Source organism: Saccostrea echinata, unplaced genomic scaffold (assembly GCF_033153115.1).
Source record: "Saccostrea echinata isolate AGI-Se365-2 ecotype Australia unplaced genomic scaffold, CSIRO_AGI_Sech_v1 ptg000005l, whole genome shotgun sequence".
NCBI lineage: Eukaryota > Metazoa > Mollusca > Bivalvia > Ostreida > Ostreidae > Saccostrea > Saccostrea echinata.
This window is the reverse complement of record NW_026889754.1, coordinates 11,081,948-11,099,413: the sequence shown is the minus strand read 5'-3', so window position 1 is coordinate 11,099,413 and position 17,466 is coordinate 11,081,948. Positions and strand designations below refer to the sequence as shown.

Genomic DNA, 17,466 nt, shown 5'->3' with positions numbered 1-17,466 from the left:
CCTCGTTTGACGATTGCGTCCGCCATAATTGCACGGGAAGTTGCCGCTTATATCAATTAGCAAACACTTTGTCGTTTATATCATGTAAAATACAGAGGAAGTAAGAAGAAGAAATATTCTTCAAATCTTATTATTGCTATCTCGTAGCAATTACTTAATACGTTAATAGTAGCGAATGGGACCACGTCCACATACTACCTTTGACAACAACACACTGAGTTGGACATGCGCAACACGCATCTCATATGATCCCGGAAGTGGTATGGCGTAACAGAATTTTGTTTGTATTATTTTTTGTTTTGTATTTGCTTTGTTTTACTTTTTAAATAGAAGTTCAATATTTACACGTTTTACTTACGATATGATGTGTTGTACTATGAAGGAACCCATATAAAAGAAGACTCAGCTTGTCTGGAAATGGATACCACTTGGTGTCATTTGTTTGGTCATTGCACGATTGGCCATCAGAGTCGCTGCCGAAGCGTTCATTCTAACCACAAAAAGGAAGAAGAAAAAAACAGTGTCAACATTTTCCTATCTACTAATGTAAGCACCCAACTCTATTTTCTAAATTAATCAAATTCTAAGTAATAAGTAGAATTTCAAAGTACAATATCAATAGATAATAATCCTCTGACTCTGAGACGGGTTCAGCCTCTCCATCAGTGTCCGAGTTGTCATCATTTATTAACGTTGTTGTACTGTCAATGTCATCTGAACCTGGTTGAAAGGAATTCAAATTTACCGTTCTGTTGATATTTTCCTCCTCGACACATGTGCTCATCAGGTTGTTGAAGCTGTCATTTAGTAGGTGTTGTCGAATGTTATATCGCAGACGTTGCAGCGAAAAGCCATCACGCAAACTGTCAAATCGATGTTCAGAATACCCTTTTCACTCTGCATTACTGAACATTGCTTGAACGGAGTTAACCAATAAAATTTTTAGCTCGTTCCAGCAGATGATCAACGCAAGTGAGTTAAGGCTAGGTATGGGCGTTTCTATGCAAATGAGCTAATAAAAACGCAGAAAGGGTATATTTATTATGTAGAGAAAGTTCTGATTTATTTTCTTATACATACTTAGTACCCACGATATGTTATACCCAGTGCACGTTATGACGTCATGTGACGTCATTCTTCTTACCCACTGGAGGGAATAAAACACAACAACAAAACAGCTTCGGCGCAAGGGCATGCTCTATTTTATTTAACACAAACAAGGTATATTTAGAAGCAAAATATTCCAAGGAATGCTAGTATTGCTGCACAAATATCAACGGCTCAGTTGTTTAATTACTATTTGAAAAGTTTTAAGTTGAAACAGGTAAAAATGTGCAGTCCGGTATAAGTTTCCTCAAATTCCGATCAAATGAGAAAATGCTTAGGATTTGTGCAGTAGTTTTATTAATCTATAAAATATTCTTCTTAGCATTATACAATTTTTATGTAAAATTAAATAGGATAATCCCTAGCGCCGAAGCTGTTTTGTTGATGTGTTTTATTCCCTCCAGTAGGTAAGAACAATGACGTCATAACGTGCACTGGGTATAACATATCGTGGGTACTAAGTATGTATAAGAAAATAAATCAGAACTTTAATATACCTTTTATGCGTTTTTATTAACTCATTTGCATAGAAACGCCCATACCTAGCCTTAACTCACATGCGAAAACAAACAAGGATCAAAGAAATGGAGAAAGAGTACTTAGCAGTAAATATCACTATATTTATTTCCATTCAATACATTGACTAATGTTTGTGGATAAAATGTTTAGTTTTAGAGCGATAAAGTATCTATGCTTGTTTTCTTAACGTGTAAGGGCAATAACCGAAACAAAAGATGAGGAGTGGATCTCGGAACAAACAGGAAATCATAAATAAATAATTCGTAAACTTTTGATTAAAATTTGGTCATAACGGTGCATGTGGTATTTATTAAAAGGACTCTCAAGATGATCTCTTCGAAATTTCACAAGTGGGGCCTCTCCAGAATCTACCAGATTCTCCGCAAACTGTGCAAGCTGTTCCCGAATCACCCTCATTACCCGCCACTTTCGAGATCCGCCCACAGGACAAAATTATGGCAATGTTGTCAGAAATATGTAAGAGATTTTTTTATTAAATTGTTGTTATGATATTTGTTTTCTTTAGTTATCATATTTCTTTAATTCCAAGGTAAAAAAAAAATAATTTAAAAAAAATCCTTTTTTTGAAAGATCGTCTTTAAGTAGCTCATAATGGTAAACAACATTCAAACATCCGTGTTGATGTTCCTGTGCTGTGTAGACAGTTTCCTATCACAGTTGGTGATAAAGGCCTTTCATCTCTGTCCAGGATATTAAAAGTAATCTCACCCAACATTAATTGTAAGCATTAAATTAATCGCATTATTTTGTAAAGAAAAAAGGTGAAGCATTTTAAAGTGAAAATAACTAAATGATTGATTGATTGATTGTATGTTGTTTAACGTCCCTCTCGAGAATTTTTCACTCATATGGAGACGCCACCGCTTGCCGGTGGAGAGCTGCAAATTTTGTCCTATACTCGGCACTTACGGCCATTGAGCAGTGAGGGTTCTTTTTCGTGCCAGCACCTACTGCGACACGGGACCTCGGTTTATACGGTCTCATCCGAAGGACCGGTCTCCACGTCCCACAGTGGGATTCGAACCCGCGACGTAAGGATCAACTCCTTACTTCGCGACTCTAGAGCAGACACTCTACCACTGCGCCACGCGGGCGACACTAAATAATTGAATATCAAAATCTATATCAAAGACATTTCAACCTTGAATAACAATAATGAAATGTCACATAGATGATTTTAAGAAAGTTAAAGATTAAAATTAAAAGAGAGTAAAAGATTATGTGAAGAATAAGTATGACATTAACATTCCGATAGTCACTTCTCTCAAGTCACTTCATTCAAATTTTCTGCACTGACACACTCCGTTCACTTTTTATTTTTCTTCATGTAACCTTCTTTTCACTTGTTTTCGTGCATAACTATTTTTTCTGTGATTATCTCATTCATTAGGCCATCCGAGGGATCTTGAAAACCTTTGGCCTTAAACCAGCAACATACATGATCTAAAATAGAGAAATCATGAATTAATGATATCATATAGGGTTGTCATTTTGAATTTAAAAACTTTTTGACTTTTTTAAAAATATTAGTTGAGATTGATAAGTCTGCTCTATCAACACTACAGAAGTCTCAAATTTACAACCAAAATGATATAAGATTATTTTATCTTATAACCTTTCAATATAGACACCTTATCTTTATCCAATGTAGGCCTCAGGTCTCCCTTTTTTCCTAGAATGCCTTGGCCCCGTGATTGTACCATCTCCTCTGTTGTAAAGAGTCCTGGCATCAGTTTCATTGTCAATGTGCACGATGGTTTTGAAGACCTTTTGCTGAGCCTGCTTGCTGATGCCAGGATTCCTCTTGGTATTTTGACATTCCTGTTTTCTGGTAGCTTACTAAGCTGTAAATTATGATTTTAAAAGAGCTGATATATGAATTTGTTTTATTTTACTTTTTTAAATGAGTAAAACAGAAATTTCTGAAGAAAAAAAAAATATAAAGGAAATAAACTAACATATAATGTGTATGTAACTGCTAAATATAAGCAATGAAAAATGACATTAATGTTAAACCTACCTTTTCATGTTCGTTTGAATAATCAATTTCTTGAACTTTCTTACGTGGACAAATCCTTCGAGTTGGGGTCATGGAATTAGACGATGCATCATTGTCATGTGCTTCACACGAATTCGGCTGATGTGACTGCAGACTGTTGTCTTGTGTGTGTGTGACTGCTGATAAGTTGAAGGAGCTGGCGACTGTTGATAAGTTGAAGGAGCTGGCGACTGTTGTTGAGTTGAAGAAGCTCATGTTGCTGTACCGATCTTTTTCCTGGGAGATTTTTTCCTTGGTGAAGAAATTTGTTGATCACTGGGTTGTATTGTTGTACCCTGTTCTGCATCATAACAGGTTGGCTGTCTTTCAATATTGTTTGGTGTTGGGAATGGAATTTGCTCCAATGAAATAAGCGGAGAAAAGTTGTAAGCAAATGATACAAAATTCTCATTTACATTGGTGTCAGAATCATCCATATTGTGATAGATTGGCTCCTGGGGTCCGGTTTTCTAGAAAAGTGAAATCATCATAGTATTCTCATTCTCAACATTACATTGAAACGAAGTACACGTACATGCTTGTCTGAATTATAAATATCACAGCCTACTACATAGACAAATTAAAAGATTAATAAAAAATAAATAAATAAAAGGTGAAGAAGCTGGCTTTCATTCAACCCTCCATCAAAATATGACAGGAGGTTATATATCATTATAAAAAGAAAATCAAGTAGAACGCAAAAAATGAAAATTCTAAAAATTAAAAATATCTGGTTTGGTTGTTTTGTATTAGCACCAAACCGTTCCACAACTGGGTCCAACATAAAAGAAAACGGCCATTGAGCAGTGAGGGATCTTTTTCGTGCCAACACCTACTGCGACACGGGACCTCGGTTTTATACGGTCTCATCCGAAGGACCGGTCTCCACGTCCCACAGTAGGATTCAAACCCGCGACGTAAGGATCAACTCCTTACCTCGTGACTCTAGAGCAGACGCTCCAACCACTGCGCCACGCGGGCGATAGCGGGGGAGGGGGGTTTAAAAAAAATAATAGTCTTGTTTCCTGCTACCAGCCTGAAAAAATAGGTAGGTAGGAAAATCATTTTATTTTTCACTCTTACTGAGAATGTCTCCATAAATAGGCACTGGCATCTTTCCGGGCTGCTCATTGCCTGGAAATTCTCCTGAACGAGATCAACTCTTACTCCATAAAACAGATCAGACAGAGTGCTGAGCAGCACATTCCTCCCAAAACCAAGGATATCGGTAAAAGTTTGGATTTTCTTTTACATAAAATGGAAACACATACATAACAAATGTTTATGAAAACAGTGGATATACAAAATTTTTGATTGACGACACTATTGAAGCAATCACTAATTATAAAAAAGGGTGATTCGACGTAGTGCGGACCTCCCTGAAAACATCTTCAAATCATTATTGTTGTACCAGGTAATTTTTTATCCATTTAGATAAAATCAGGGAATATACATATGCTGAATTGTTTCATCAGAAAAATGTAATTACATTGCAAAATGTAATTGTTTTAAAAAAAGTATCCACATCTGAGTTACACCACTTCTATATACTGTTCACTGCTGTAAATTAGTTTAGTGAGGAGAAAAAAAGAGGTAGAACATTTACTGGAACCCGCTTTGTATCTTTTTAATATTAAAAATATTAAACACCGATATATATTTTTGAAGAATTTCCTCCTTATAATTTTTTTTTTAATTAGAAATGGCAAGATGGCCTTGGATGGTAAAGTTTCAAAAGGAGTTTCCAAGTTCTTTCAGTTCCCTTTTAAAAAGAGTTCATCCTTTTTATTCTTCATAAATATAACAGACTTTTTTCAGCAAACTAGTTATGGTGTCTTTATGAATGGAATAGAGTTTTACACAGTGTGCAGATTTAATCTGACGACATAGAGAAGAAAATTTACTTGGTTGTCATTCCTATCTGCGTACTTACAATGCAGCTGATTAGAAATTACCCTGCACTTATACAGAATCAGACTACCCTTTCCTAAGAGAAGACGTTTGGTGAAGTATAGACAGGTAGAAGATGGCATTTCATAAAGGACCTGAAGACGAAGACAACAGAAGTCGTGGGTCACACCTGCAGCTGCGTCACTTCTTTGAAACCAGAGACGACGAATTCAGGAGATCTGGGAGAGATGTGTGGAGATGTATGCAGAGGGTCAGCTCCATCTTCCTCTGAAAGGCCTTAAAAACTACAAAGATGGGAAAATGATGTACATCTACTGTTGAAGGTAAATAATCTATGAAATGATTCATTTAAAACATATAAAACTTGATGTATGAGAACATGAATGCCCCCAGTAATGAAATTTGAAAATAATTGAAAGTCCAAGGATACAATGTTTAACTACTATAGCCATTTGTGAACCCATCCTTCATCCGGGGTCACGAGGTACCCACGAATTCCATGGAGATTGGGCTCAACGAAATGTATGATTTTATAGTAAATTTCATATGTTCTAGCGCAGTGGTTCGTGAAAAAATGTTGAAATATGCCATTAAATTTCAATTATTCCGAATTATGTCCCGTTTGAAGCAGACGAGGCTTTTCATTCGAACTTGATTTCACTGAATCCAAAGATGTATGTAACAAGTTCGGTTGATATTGGCTTCGCCACTAGCATACAAACCTTTGCGCAATTACCATACCACAGATATGTGAACAAGTGGGACAGACTGACAGACAGACAGACGGACGGACAGACTCAGAGGAATCCTATAGTCCCCTCCGATTTCACCGGTATGGGACTAAAAAACACAAATAGAAAACAAGCTTTTGGTCCAAATTAATATTCAAATATTTTAAAACGAGTTATAAACTTCACCTGCATAGTAAATAGTTTCGATGAGGAATTCACAGTTCAAACCCTCCGTTTTACAATCAACGTCTTGTAACATTCATGGCCTTCAGGGAAAAGTGGTCAACCTCACGTGTTATCCTTCCGGTCCCTGTCCAGTGAACGACACATTGGAATGGAAAGCCTCTCCATGCAGTAAACGACTCTCCTCTTGCCACAATTGTGGTAATGGTCGACGAATTACCTGACTAATCCTTCCAGATTGGGTCTAGATTGACAGCTTATGTCTAGCAGACGTCTGGCAAGATGGATGTCAGGAGATCTATGTTATTGTAGATAGGCCGTACACGGATGAGTCGGGCTGTGCTACCACACTCCTCCCCTCCATGTAGAACCAAGGATATTCATTGGCGAATTTAACCAACATCAGTAATTATATGTGCAAAATCCAACCCCCAAATATTGTACAAAACTACTTGAATGTAAACTCGTACACCAACATGGAAAAATACAATTTACTAGCAAATCATGCGATTACTTTTCCACAAAGTACTGGTGAGAGACATAATCCCTTCAATCATACAAGTTGTAAGAAAAGAGTTACCATTTTACTCTTACATTAAAAATATACATGCCTTTGTACACTTGCAAGAAAAAAAGTTGCATTTCTTAAGTAAATATATGCACGTGTAGGAAATATACTAGTAGAGGAAAAAAAAAACAAACAAACAAAACTAAGAACTGCTAGCGTTGTTATTGCATGTCTTCAGGATGATGCTGGCGTCAAGCATTTGTCCAGTTCACCCAATAAAAAAAAGAATAAATTGTTAAGGCCAATAATAAAAATGTTTTGTTTGATTCCTGTCGACCAGTCAAAATTATACTTATATATTTTTTTTTGGGGGGGGGGGGTGCATAGAAATACAAATTGTCTGAATTATATTTAAAGTTAACGGTTTATCATTTCTCTTGACTTAGATACATTTAGATTGAACCTATAGCAGTAAAATTAATTTTAAATCTATCTAGCTGTATTTTATTAACCACAAAACATAAATGTCTGACAACCCCCCCCCCTTTTCTATCAAAAAAAAAAAAAAAAAAAAAAAAATTAAAAAAAATCTATACCTCGGGAATGGGGGCAGGGTGGGGTTAATCACTTATGAATGAACCACTTCCTTTAATATTTATAAATAACGCTTCTTAACGTTTTACAAGGGATCCGTGTTTTTGTTTTTTGTTTTTTTTTTAAACAAATGCCTCTTACCAATTTATATGGAGTAAGTGCTTTTACATGGTTCCTGGAAGGGGTGGAGTAAGTCCTGGTCATTGGTTACTGTACTATATTGATTTTTTTAAATAAAATGGAAACCGTAAGAATAGGCCAGGGACAGATTATTTATTTTCAACATTTTCAAGGACTAACCTTTGGAAATTATGTTTACATTACACACCATAAGGTGTACCATTCCATCAAGCTTACCAACCAACTCAAATTTAGCAACCAACATAAATTCAAGAAAGCACAAAAACAGATTATCCGAACAGGTCCAGCAGATTTTTACAATAGATTATTATTGATTAAATTTTGGGAAAAAGCAGATCTATTATGTATAAACCCATGCATATTTGGATTGAAATATTCATCATCAATGTCTCTAAATTTTCAAGTTTTAAGAATAATATTGCAAAGTAAAATGGATTTAGGCTTTTTCTGTCAACTTCTCTGAAAAAAAGTCACAGGAAAACACATTTTGACTGTCACTGGAAAAGTGCGGAGTGTTAAATAGGGTCAAAAATGTACATTTTAGAACAAATACGTAGTCTACAAAAACAATAAAAGAGTTTTTACATGCATGTAGCACAATTCTCTACGTACAAATCACTCAATATGGTAAGTGTATAGGCTTTCAATATTTTGACTTTGCTACATTTTTATCAATAAACGACCTTTAAAAAACATTCCCATAGCATTTTCACATTAAGCATCAAGCTAAAGGTGAGAATGCAATTTATTTACCAGTTTCAGTATAAAACAGGATACGCTTTCACAATATCCAAGTATAAATGCAATACTAACAAGCTAATTCAGAGAATCTGTGTCCCCTGCTTAAGGAAAAAAAGAAGAGCATGTAAGGAACTAGAGGGATGGTGGGGGTGGGGGGACGGGACACTTTAAGAGGAGCGGGCAGGACCATATGGAGTTATGATATAAAATTTCATTGCAAAAGCTTAAAAGCTTCTTGAAATATCGCTCAAAAATGAAAGTTTTACACACAAACAGAATGTATAAATTTTTGACATTGACATTTGACGTCGAAATCAATAGGGGTCTTCCTTAGCTCATAGGGAGTTGTCATCAGACATTACAAAACACAGAGGTAACTCGGTACCACCAATGTCTCTGTTCCTGTGCAGCAATCAAACATTACAGAACACAGGTTACCAATGATGGAAGTAGTAAGGGGGACAGAGAACAGTCAGTCTACAGTCAGGATGACGTCATGGGTTTTTCCAGACCCCACCCACAAAGGTCAAAATAGAGGTCACAGTCAAGGGTGGAGTCTACAGTCAATGACGTCATGGGTTCCCTTAGTGCAAAGAGTGAGTCTACAGTCAAGGAGTCTACAGTCACTGACGTCCTGGGGTTTTCCAAACATTAGAGGTCATACGATTTTACAGTCATGGGGAGTCTACAGTCACTGACCTTTTTAAAAAATAAGAATAAATACCTTGTAAATCTCCGTTGCCTTGTAATAACGATGGCAACTCTTCAACTTTTCAACAAATGGAAAATTTTAGCCTGGAATGCTTTAAGAAGAAATGAAAAGAAATGGACTTTACAAGAAAGTCAATGGTTTGACAGAAAGGAAGATTGCATTGTTGATTTCAAGGAAAAAATGAAAAATGGTTATGACGTTGCAGACAGCTGGGGATCTGAAGAATACATATTGAAACGTAGGGTTATGCCGAAAAAATACTTTCCACAGGTCTTAAGAGAATCTGATTTGTACAGTTCAAGTTGACATCAGGGGGTTTTCCAAACCCCGCCCACGGAGATCATATGTATATAAATGTGCAATGCAGTAGTCTAGCAAAAACATTTTGTTTAAAGATGGCTGAACAAATGGTAATGATGGAACTTCTAACAAGTGATTGTGGTAATGAGTGCAAAGAGAAGTTGAAGAAAAAAATCGCGATTGTAATACCTAGCTTTTTTGCGATTGTACTTATTATTTCTTTGTGCATCGCTGTCAGTGTTTTACACGAGAAGAAAAAACCTACCCAAGTATACTGTGTTTTACGCCCTACATTGAAAAAAGATGTAATTAAAACATGTTCATACGTGGATCGGTACCCACTCTCCAACGAAGTATATGCCATGATATGTGCCAATGACACCATACAGGTTGACATACGACGATTTCAGTCTGGAAAACCGGGGAACGAAGGAATTACCTTGAGTAAAACACAGTGGCAGTACTTAAAAGCATCTGTAGATCATATGGATGGATCTATTTGAAAAGCACAAAATCATATATCAAGCGTTGCAGGAATAAAATGTAGAATTGTCAAAGAAGAGGGATAATGGACAAGACTGTGAAATTTTCAGACAAAAAAAACGATCATCCTTATTCCCTATGAAGATCGGAAGGGAGAATGGATGATCATGGCTTTGGACAGATATTGATTTAAAAGAAGAATAAATCATGCATCAAAAATTTTAAGTCCTATACTGGAGAAACATTTACAAATAATAACTCAATCTCATGCACAAAACCTGGACACCCATAAAGATCTGTAATGCCAAAATATACAGCCAGCGTGTTTTACAGTCATCAAATTTCTACAGTCAGTTTAGAGAAAAGTCGCATTCTAAGGGAGTCTACAGTCACTGACGTCATGGGGCAGTCTACAGTCACTGACGTCATGAGGGGAGTCTACAGTCACTGACGTCATGGGGGAGTCTACAGTCACGAGCCACGTGACTTAAATCATATATAAACGTGTAACATTTTGAAAATTTTCATCAGTCTTGAGCAAATCTCAGATAGTTCCTTGTGAGTTCCTTATCGTCAACAAAGATGGAGCAAAAACATCAAGACGTGATTAAGTCAAACTACTCAACATTGGTGAAGAAAATGATGGCTGTTCCTGTTGCGGGGCATCTTTACGCCTCAAACATAATTACTGATGAAATGAGACAACAGATAGACGCTGAGAAAACCAGCTATGACAAAAACAGGAAATTGATCAGCATCATTTTACGTCGAGGTTCGAGAGCTTTTATGGGGCTTAGAACGGCATTGATGAAAGCCAATCAAGCTGACTTATCCCGACTCCTGATGAATAAGGATGATGACACGAAGTCTGAGTACGAAAAGAAGCTGGCCATGGCAAGATCATTAGTCGTTAGTACTAAAGAAAGAGGAGGTTCCAGAAACGAATCAAAGAAAGCTGATCATCAACAGCCTCAGGAGCCAAGATGTAGGATACGTTTGGACGACTTTAATGATCTATTCCTCACCGTCATGCCTTTCAAGGGGGAGATTTACGTTCACATCCGTCACCTCGCAGAATCACATGGTCGTTTCATTGCCACCAAGAAGGGAGTTACCTTTCCTTTAGCCCGTTGGTTAAAGTTTGAATCTCTTTTACCAGATATTCAAGACTACATAGACAATACTGGAAAAGAGGATGAAGAAGCACAGTGGTATGTTGGTGGAGGTGTGTTCGTTTCATTATCACCAAGCTATCCGACAGTGGACATAAGACACTTTTGGAAGCCAGACAATGTTCAAGAACCTATACCTACAAGGAAAGGTGTTACTCTGAACAAAAACAAATTTGTCAGACTTAGAGATGTCATCGAGGAGATGCATGAATATGTTCCAGAACTAAAGGACGTTGAACTTTGCATGCTCAGTGAGTCTCATCAAAATCAACTTGGAATGTTAAGCTGTCCCGAATGTACCCCCTTTGGCTACGACCCACAAGACAACATGTCAATGGAATGTAACGCAGGTGATTTACCAGACATGGAAACCATCGAGAGTGATCTTGAATGACAATGAACACTAAAATAATTAATGATATGAAAGTAACATATGTATATATATATATATATATATATATATATATATATATATATATATATATTGTGCATCGAATTTTCGTGTTATTATTTCATTCTAACAATATCAAAATAAACTAGTTCAAAACGTGCGATGTATTTCTTTTACAATGATATAAAATGTTATTGTCGAAGAGATCGTTAGTATGTTCCAGTATGTCAGACTACACGGATTACTTGAGGGAGCTCTACTACACTCCCGGTAAACCGGAGGCATATGCAGGGCCTGAAAAATTATATCAGGCTGTTAAAAGGGAAGGCAAATAAAAGATTGGTAGACGAAGGATAAGACAGTTTTTAAACAATGAAGATTCTTATAGTCTGTATAAACCCATTCGTAAAACATTTCCGCGTTCAAACGTGATAGTGAACACGATCGATTCTATGTGGGATGGTGACTTGGCAGACGTTTCAAACATCGCATCCCATAACGATGGTTATAAATTCTTATTAGTGCTTATTGACATATTTAGCCGATATTTATTTATAATCCCCTTAAAAAATAAACATCATCAAAACATTGTTGACGGTTTAAAATCAGTTTTCCAAAGAGGACGAAAACCTAAGACCCTTAGAACAGATAATGGTAGTGAATTTAAAAATCGTTGGGTAAAGACATTTCTGAAGAAAGACGGAATAAACGTCATGTACACTCAAAATGAAACAAAAGCAAACTATGCCGAGAGGGTTATTCGTACCATGAAGAACCTAATGTATCGTTATTTTATGAAGAACCGAACTTACCGCTTTGTGAATGTCTTGCAAGACTTGGTGAAAAGTTACAACAATAGACCTCACAGATCATTAGGGGGGAATGCTCCAGCCAATGTTAAGCAAGAGAATGCCGATGAAATAAGACTAGCAGCTTATCTGTCGGGGAAAACAAAACCATACCTGGCAAAAAACGATCTGAACCAGCCTAAAAACTCAAGCAAAAAAAAAAAGTGCAAAAAAGAGTAAAATCCTTTTTCAATTTAAAAATTGGAGATAATGTCAGAATAACACAGCTAAAACACCCTTTCCAAAGAGACTACCAGCAGAAATGGACAGAAGAGTTTTTTAAAGTGAGTGAAAGATACAAAAGAGGTCAAGTACCTGTGTTAAAAGTAAAGGATTTGGCAGATGACCCTATAGAAGGTACTTTCTACGAGTCTGAGCTTCAAAAAGTCGTAAAGTCAGAAGATGTTTCTTATAGAGTGGAGAAAATACTTAAAAGAAGGCGTCGTGGTACAACCAATAAAGTTTATGTTAAATGGGAAGGATGGCCCAAGAAATTTAATTCATGGATTCCAGAGAGTTCTCTCGAAAAACAATAAAAGCCATCATTTTCTGCAATTTCTCTCTATTCAAGATGAGCGTTCGAATGGTATTGACGTCTACGGACAGCTCTGAATATTTTGAAAATAAACCCCATTGCTTCCGAGTTCAATTAAATAAACAGATTCAATTTGACGGATATTGGACTGTTGCCTTGACAGAATTTTCTACAGAGAGCTGGATTTCATCTAAGAAGAAATCAGAATTGTTTGTGTGTTGCGATATTTGTGAGGAAACAATTATTGGGGGGAAAGAGGCACCCCTCCTAACACGCATATACCTGGGAGAGAAACCAGAAAATATCACTTACACACTACCTTATTACATTCCAGTTAAAATTGGCCAATTACAGCAGATTGCTATATATATATAACGGACAGAGAAGGAAATTTAGTTTCATTTTTAAACGGACCGGTGACTGTAACACTTCATTTCAAAAAGTTTCCTTACGTTTTATGATGAATAGTCAGACCTACATCAGCGATCCCAAAATATGGGAAGCTTTCTACAAGAACATGGCAGAGAAAAAATTCAACCCTTACAAATACAAACCAAAACAAATTGGGAGAGGTGTGAGAAGTTACAAGTCTTATGTCATTCTACTGAGGCCTCACTCACAGTTAGAATCAGTAGAAAACAACACTCAAGTGACCCCTGTAGCTGCCGTGGAGGAAAGAGCTAAAGTGGAACATGCCAAGGATGTAAAAGAGGGAGCTCCATTTGTCAAAGTGAAGGGAAGTATAAAAAGGCCACGCACAGAATCTTCTGTCATTCCTTCAAAGAAATTGAAGCCAACAACATCTCAAACTCCGAGGAGAAAACAGGCATCTAAACCCAAACAAAGAAAGACCACCGGAGAAAAGAAAAAGACGTCTGTTAAGAAACAGCGACGAGTGCCAAGCAAGAAAACACAGTCTAGAAAAAAGAAAGAATTTAATATTGACAGCTACAGAAGTATCTCCAAGCTGTAAAAATGGCATTTTTAAGAGTGATAATAAAGACATAGCACAACCAATGGAACTCTCTCTTTTTGCATCCCCCACAAACCAAGTAGCGGTCGAGAAAGTATTTTACAGACGCAAGACCAATTTCTAGCATAGGAGTGTCTGACACACCCATTGAGATCGTAGTGTCAGGCTCAGGAGCAGAATACATTGATTTAAAAAGAAGTAAACTATACGTAAAAGCCCGAATTCTGAAAGCAGATGGATCGGCACTGGCAGCAAACGAAGAAACTGGTGTAGTGAACTTACCTCTACAAAGCATGTTCTCCCAAATAGATGTCTACTTGAACAACAAATTGGTCTCTTTCAATACCAATAACTACCCGTGGAAGGCTTATCTCAAAACAATTTTGTTCAGCGGGAAAGACGAACTCAATTCACAAAAACAATCTGAGCTGTTCTTTAAAGACGAGGGAAATCTTGCCGACGGTAATGCATACAATGGAGGCAATGCCGGTCTGGTCCTGCGGTATGGTTACACTCAGGAAAGTAAAGTCTTTGAGCTGGAAGGGAACCTGATGGAAGATATCTTTGATATAGATAAATACTTGATAAACGGAGTAGACATCTACATCAAACTCTTTAGATCCAGTGCCCCTTTTGTCATCATGTCTGCCGCTTCTACACCAGCCTACAAGTTAGAATTACAAGAGGTCGTGTATAAAGTGGCCAAAGTACGTGTTGATCCAGGTGTTCTGCTGAACCATAGTAAACAGATCGAATCCACCCCTGTGAAGTATACCATATCAAGAAATGAACTAAAAATGAATACCATACCCAAAGGATCTACCGAGTTTTACTGGGACAATATATTTCCACAGGCAGTACCCGATCGAATCGTGGTGGCTCTGGTGGACCAGAAAGCTGTGAATGGGGATTACACAGCCAACCCCTTTAATTTCGAGCATATGGGATTAACAGATATCGGGATATACGTCAACGGAGAAAGCGTACCTGGAAGACCACTGAAGACGGACTTTACGGCAGGACATTATTCAGCCGCCTGTGCTCGTTTATTTGAAGCCTCTGGGAAATGGAACAACGATGCTGGACTGATTATCTCTCGTGATAATTTTGGAAATGGATACTCACTTTTTGTGTTTACGATAGATCCTTGTGGATTTGGAGAAGAGTATTTAAACCTGATTCGTAGGGGAAACACCAGACTGGAATTGAAATTCAAACAAGCAACAACCAAAGCTGCCAATGCCATTGTATTTGCAACTTTTTCATCCCTACTTGAGGTTGACAAATCACGTGACATTAACTACATTCAACCATGAATTCAACGCATCTTTTAAATATGGTGAAGACAGATCCTTGCTTAAGACGTTACGTAAAAGGTGTATTTGCTAGTAATACATTGCCTCAAAGGGTTACAGAATTTCCAAGCGCCTTTATCGTCAATACACAACCTTTACCATTACCCGGAGAACACTGGGTGACAATCATCGTGTACAGTCCATTGCAAGCAGAGTTCTTCGACAGCCTTGGAAAATCCCCAGCTGATTACGGTCAAGATATACAAAACTTTGTGAACACGAACAGTGTTGATTGTCGTTTCAAATCCATTCGACTTCAATCTCGTAATTCCGATTTATGTGGACTTTATGTATTAGTATTTCTAATTGCAAGATTGTGTTTAAAAAACTCGTTCAATCATGTGTATGATTTATTTTCTAATGACATTCAATCTACTGATGGTTTTGTAAAAAGTTTTATGCATGAATATTTTATGTATCATTGAAAATCATGATAAGTATATACAGGAGTTATTTTATAATTGAATAAATATTTATATGTGTGTGACATAGCACCTAACTTCATTTTGAAAAAGTCTGGCGACTGAGAAACATGGAAACAGAGAGTATGAATAAATGGTGGAACAGCCGTTCCTTGCTACCTTTTTCTGCACCTACCACCATTTTAATATGTGGTAGTACACAAAGCGGAAAAACGCATTTTACTAAAAAACTTTTACAAAACGCTAATGGTATGTTTTCCATACCTGTGGATAGAATAGTGTATGCTTATTCTGAACATTATTCTGAACATCAACCTATGTTTGAGGAAATGGTGCAGACGATACCAAACTTATCATTACACCAAGGATTGCCTTCTAAAGAAGACATAGTACAGTACACCGAGGGTATGGATCACACCATACTGGTACTGGATGATCTCATGTTACAAGTTGCACAATCTCAGGACTGTGTACATCTGTTCACGGTGACATCTCATCATAGAAACGTGACCACAGTGATGTTGTCCCAGAACCTATATCCTCCGGGAAAATATGCAAGGACCATTTCATTGAACTGCCTCAATATCATTGTGTTTAAGAATTACCGTGATTCTAGACAGATCATCACTTTTGGATCTCAGATATTACCAGGACAGGTCCCCTTTTTCAAAGCGGCATACGAATCCGCAACTCGACCAAATTTCGGTTACTTGCATGTTTGTTTAGAACCAACACAAAACAGAGAGTATCAACTAAGGTCCCGTATCCTCCCGGGTGAGGAGATGATCATTTACCAACCTATATAAATAAGAATGATTTTGTTTTCTCTACTCATTATTTAAACATGAAGCAAACGGTGAAGAAACACGAGGCTTTTTTAAAATTTCCCTTGTATGCTGACAGTGCACAGCAAAAAGTACTCGTTAAAGCCTTGACCAGTGAACAGTATGATGTGCTTAGTGAAATAGCACTTAACATTTATACGGGGACTTATCCTTTGCCTAAAAAGTATATAAACCAACTGAAACCTTACGAATCACACATTCGATCTCTGGGATCCAGAGAAGTCAGCAACCGAGAGAAACGTCGGATATTACTCAAACATACTTCTTTAATATCACTTTTAATAACACCTATTGTGCAACATTTCCAAAGAAAATGGCGAGGGAAATGATACTCGTGCCGAAACTGAAATATGAACATTTACTTCAAAAATTGGACTATGCCAAGGATCACTCGACTCAAGCTATATCCGAGACCGTCCAGACCTCGAAGCAAACCCCCGAAGATCGAAGCCAGAATTGCGGCGACCAAGTGGATGACACCCACCTGTGACAAACTGGAACTGGTTATGTCAGTAAGAAAAAAGTCGGAAGACCTCCTGGAATCATTAATGTTCGACGGAAGAAGAAAAAAAATCCCTGGCTTACCTATTAACAATGTTATAACAATGAACAAAAGTGTAATGTTGATCATTTATTTGTAAATGTCATTCAATAAAAAGATAAAAACATTAAGAACTTTTTTTTTTCACAATTAAAATCCGAAGGGCAACGTGTCTAAGTTGGGAAGAATTCTCCTTTTGGTGTACACCATTTTATAATTTTTAGTTTCTACTCTGTTTAGCAATTTCCTCTTTCTACTGTCTCTCGATATTTTACAGGGGTTGACAATTTCGATTTGTCGGTCGTGTGAGGTGCAGATGATGAACTTAATGGCATCGAAATTGATCAGTTTTGAGTTGGCCCAGTTCAGTGTGAATCCCCTAACTTTACATTCTT

General features: G+C 37.1%; 1 protein-coding gene across 1 annotated transcript; it reads left to right on the top strand.

Annotated features, from left to right (window-relative positions):
- The first annotated feature begins 10,571 nt into the window (after positions 1 to 10,571).
- Positions 10,572 to 11,555, top strand: LOC133180049 (uncharacterized). The gene has a single exon (XM_061314656.1). The coding sequence runs from the start codon at positions 10,572 to 10,574 to the stop codon at positions 11,553 to 11,555; it is 984 nt and encodes a 327-aa protein (XP_061170640.1).
- Positions 11,556 to 17,466: the final 5,911 nt, after the last annotated feature.

Coding starts and splice junctions, on each gene's coding strand:
- LOC133180049 (XM_061314656.1), top strand. CDS start 10,572: ATGGAGCAAAAACATCAAGACGTGATTAAGTCAAACTACTCAACATTG.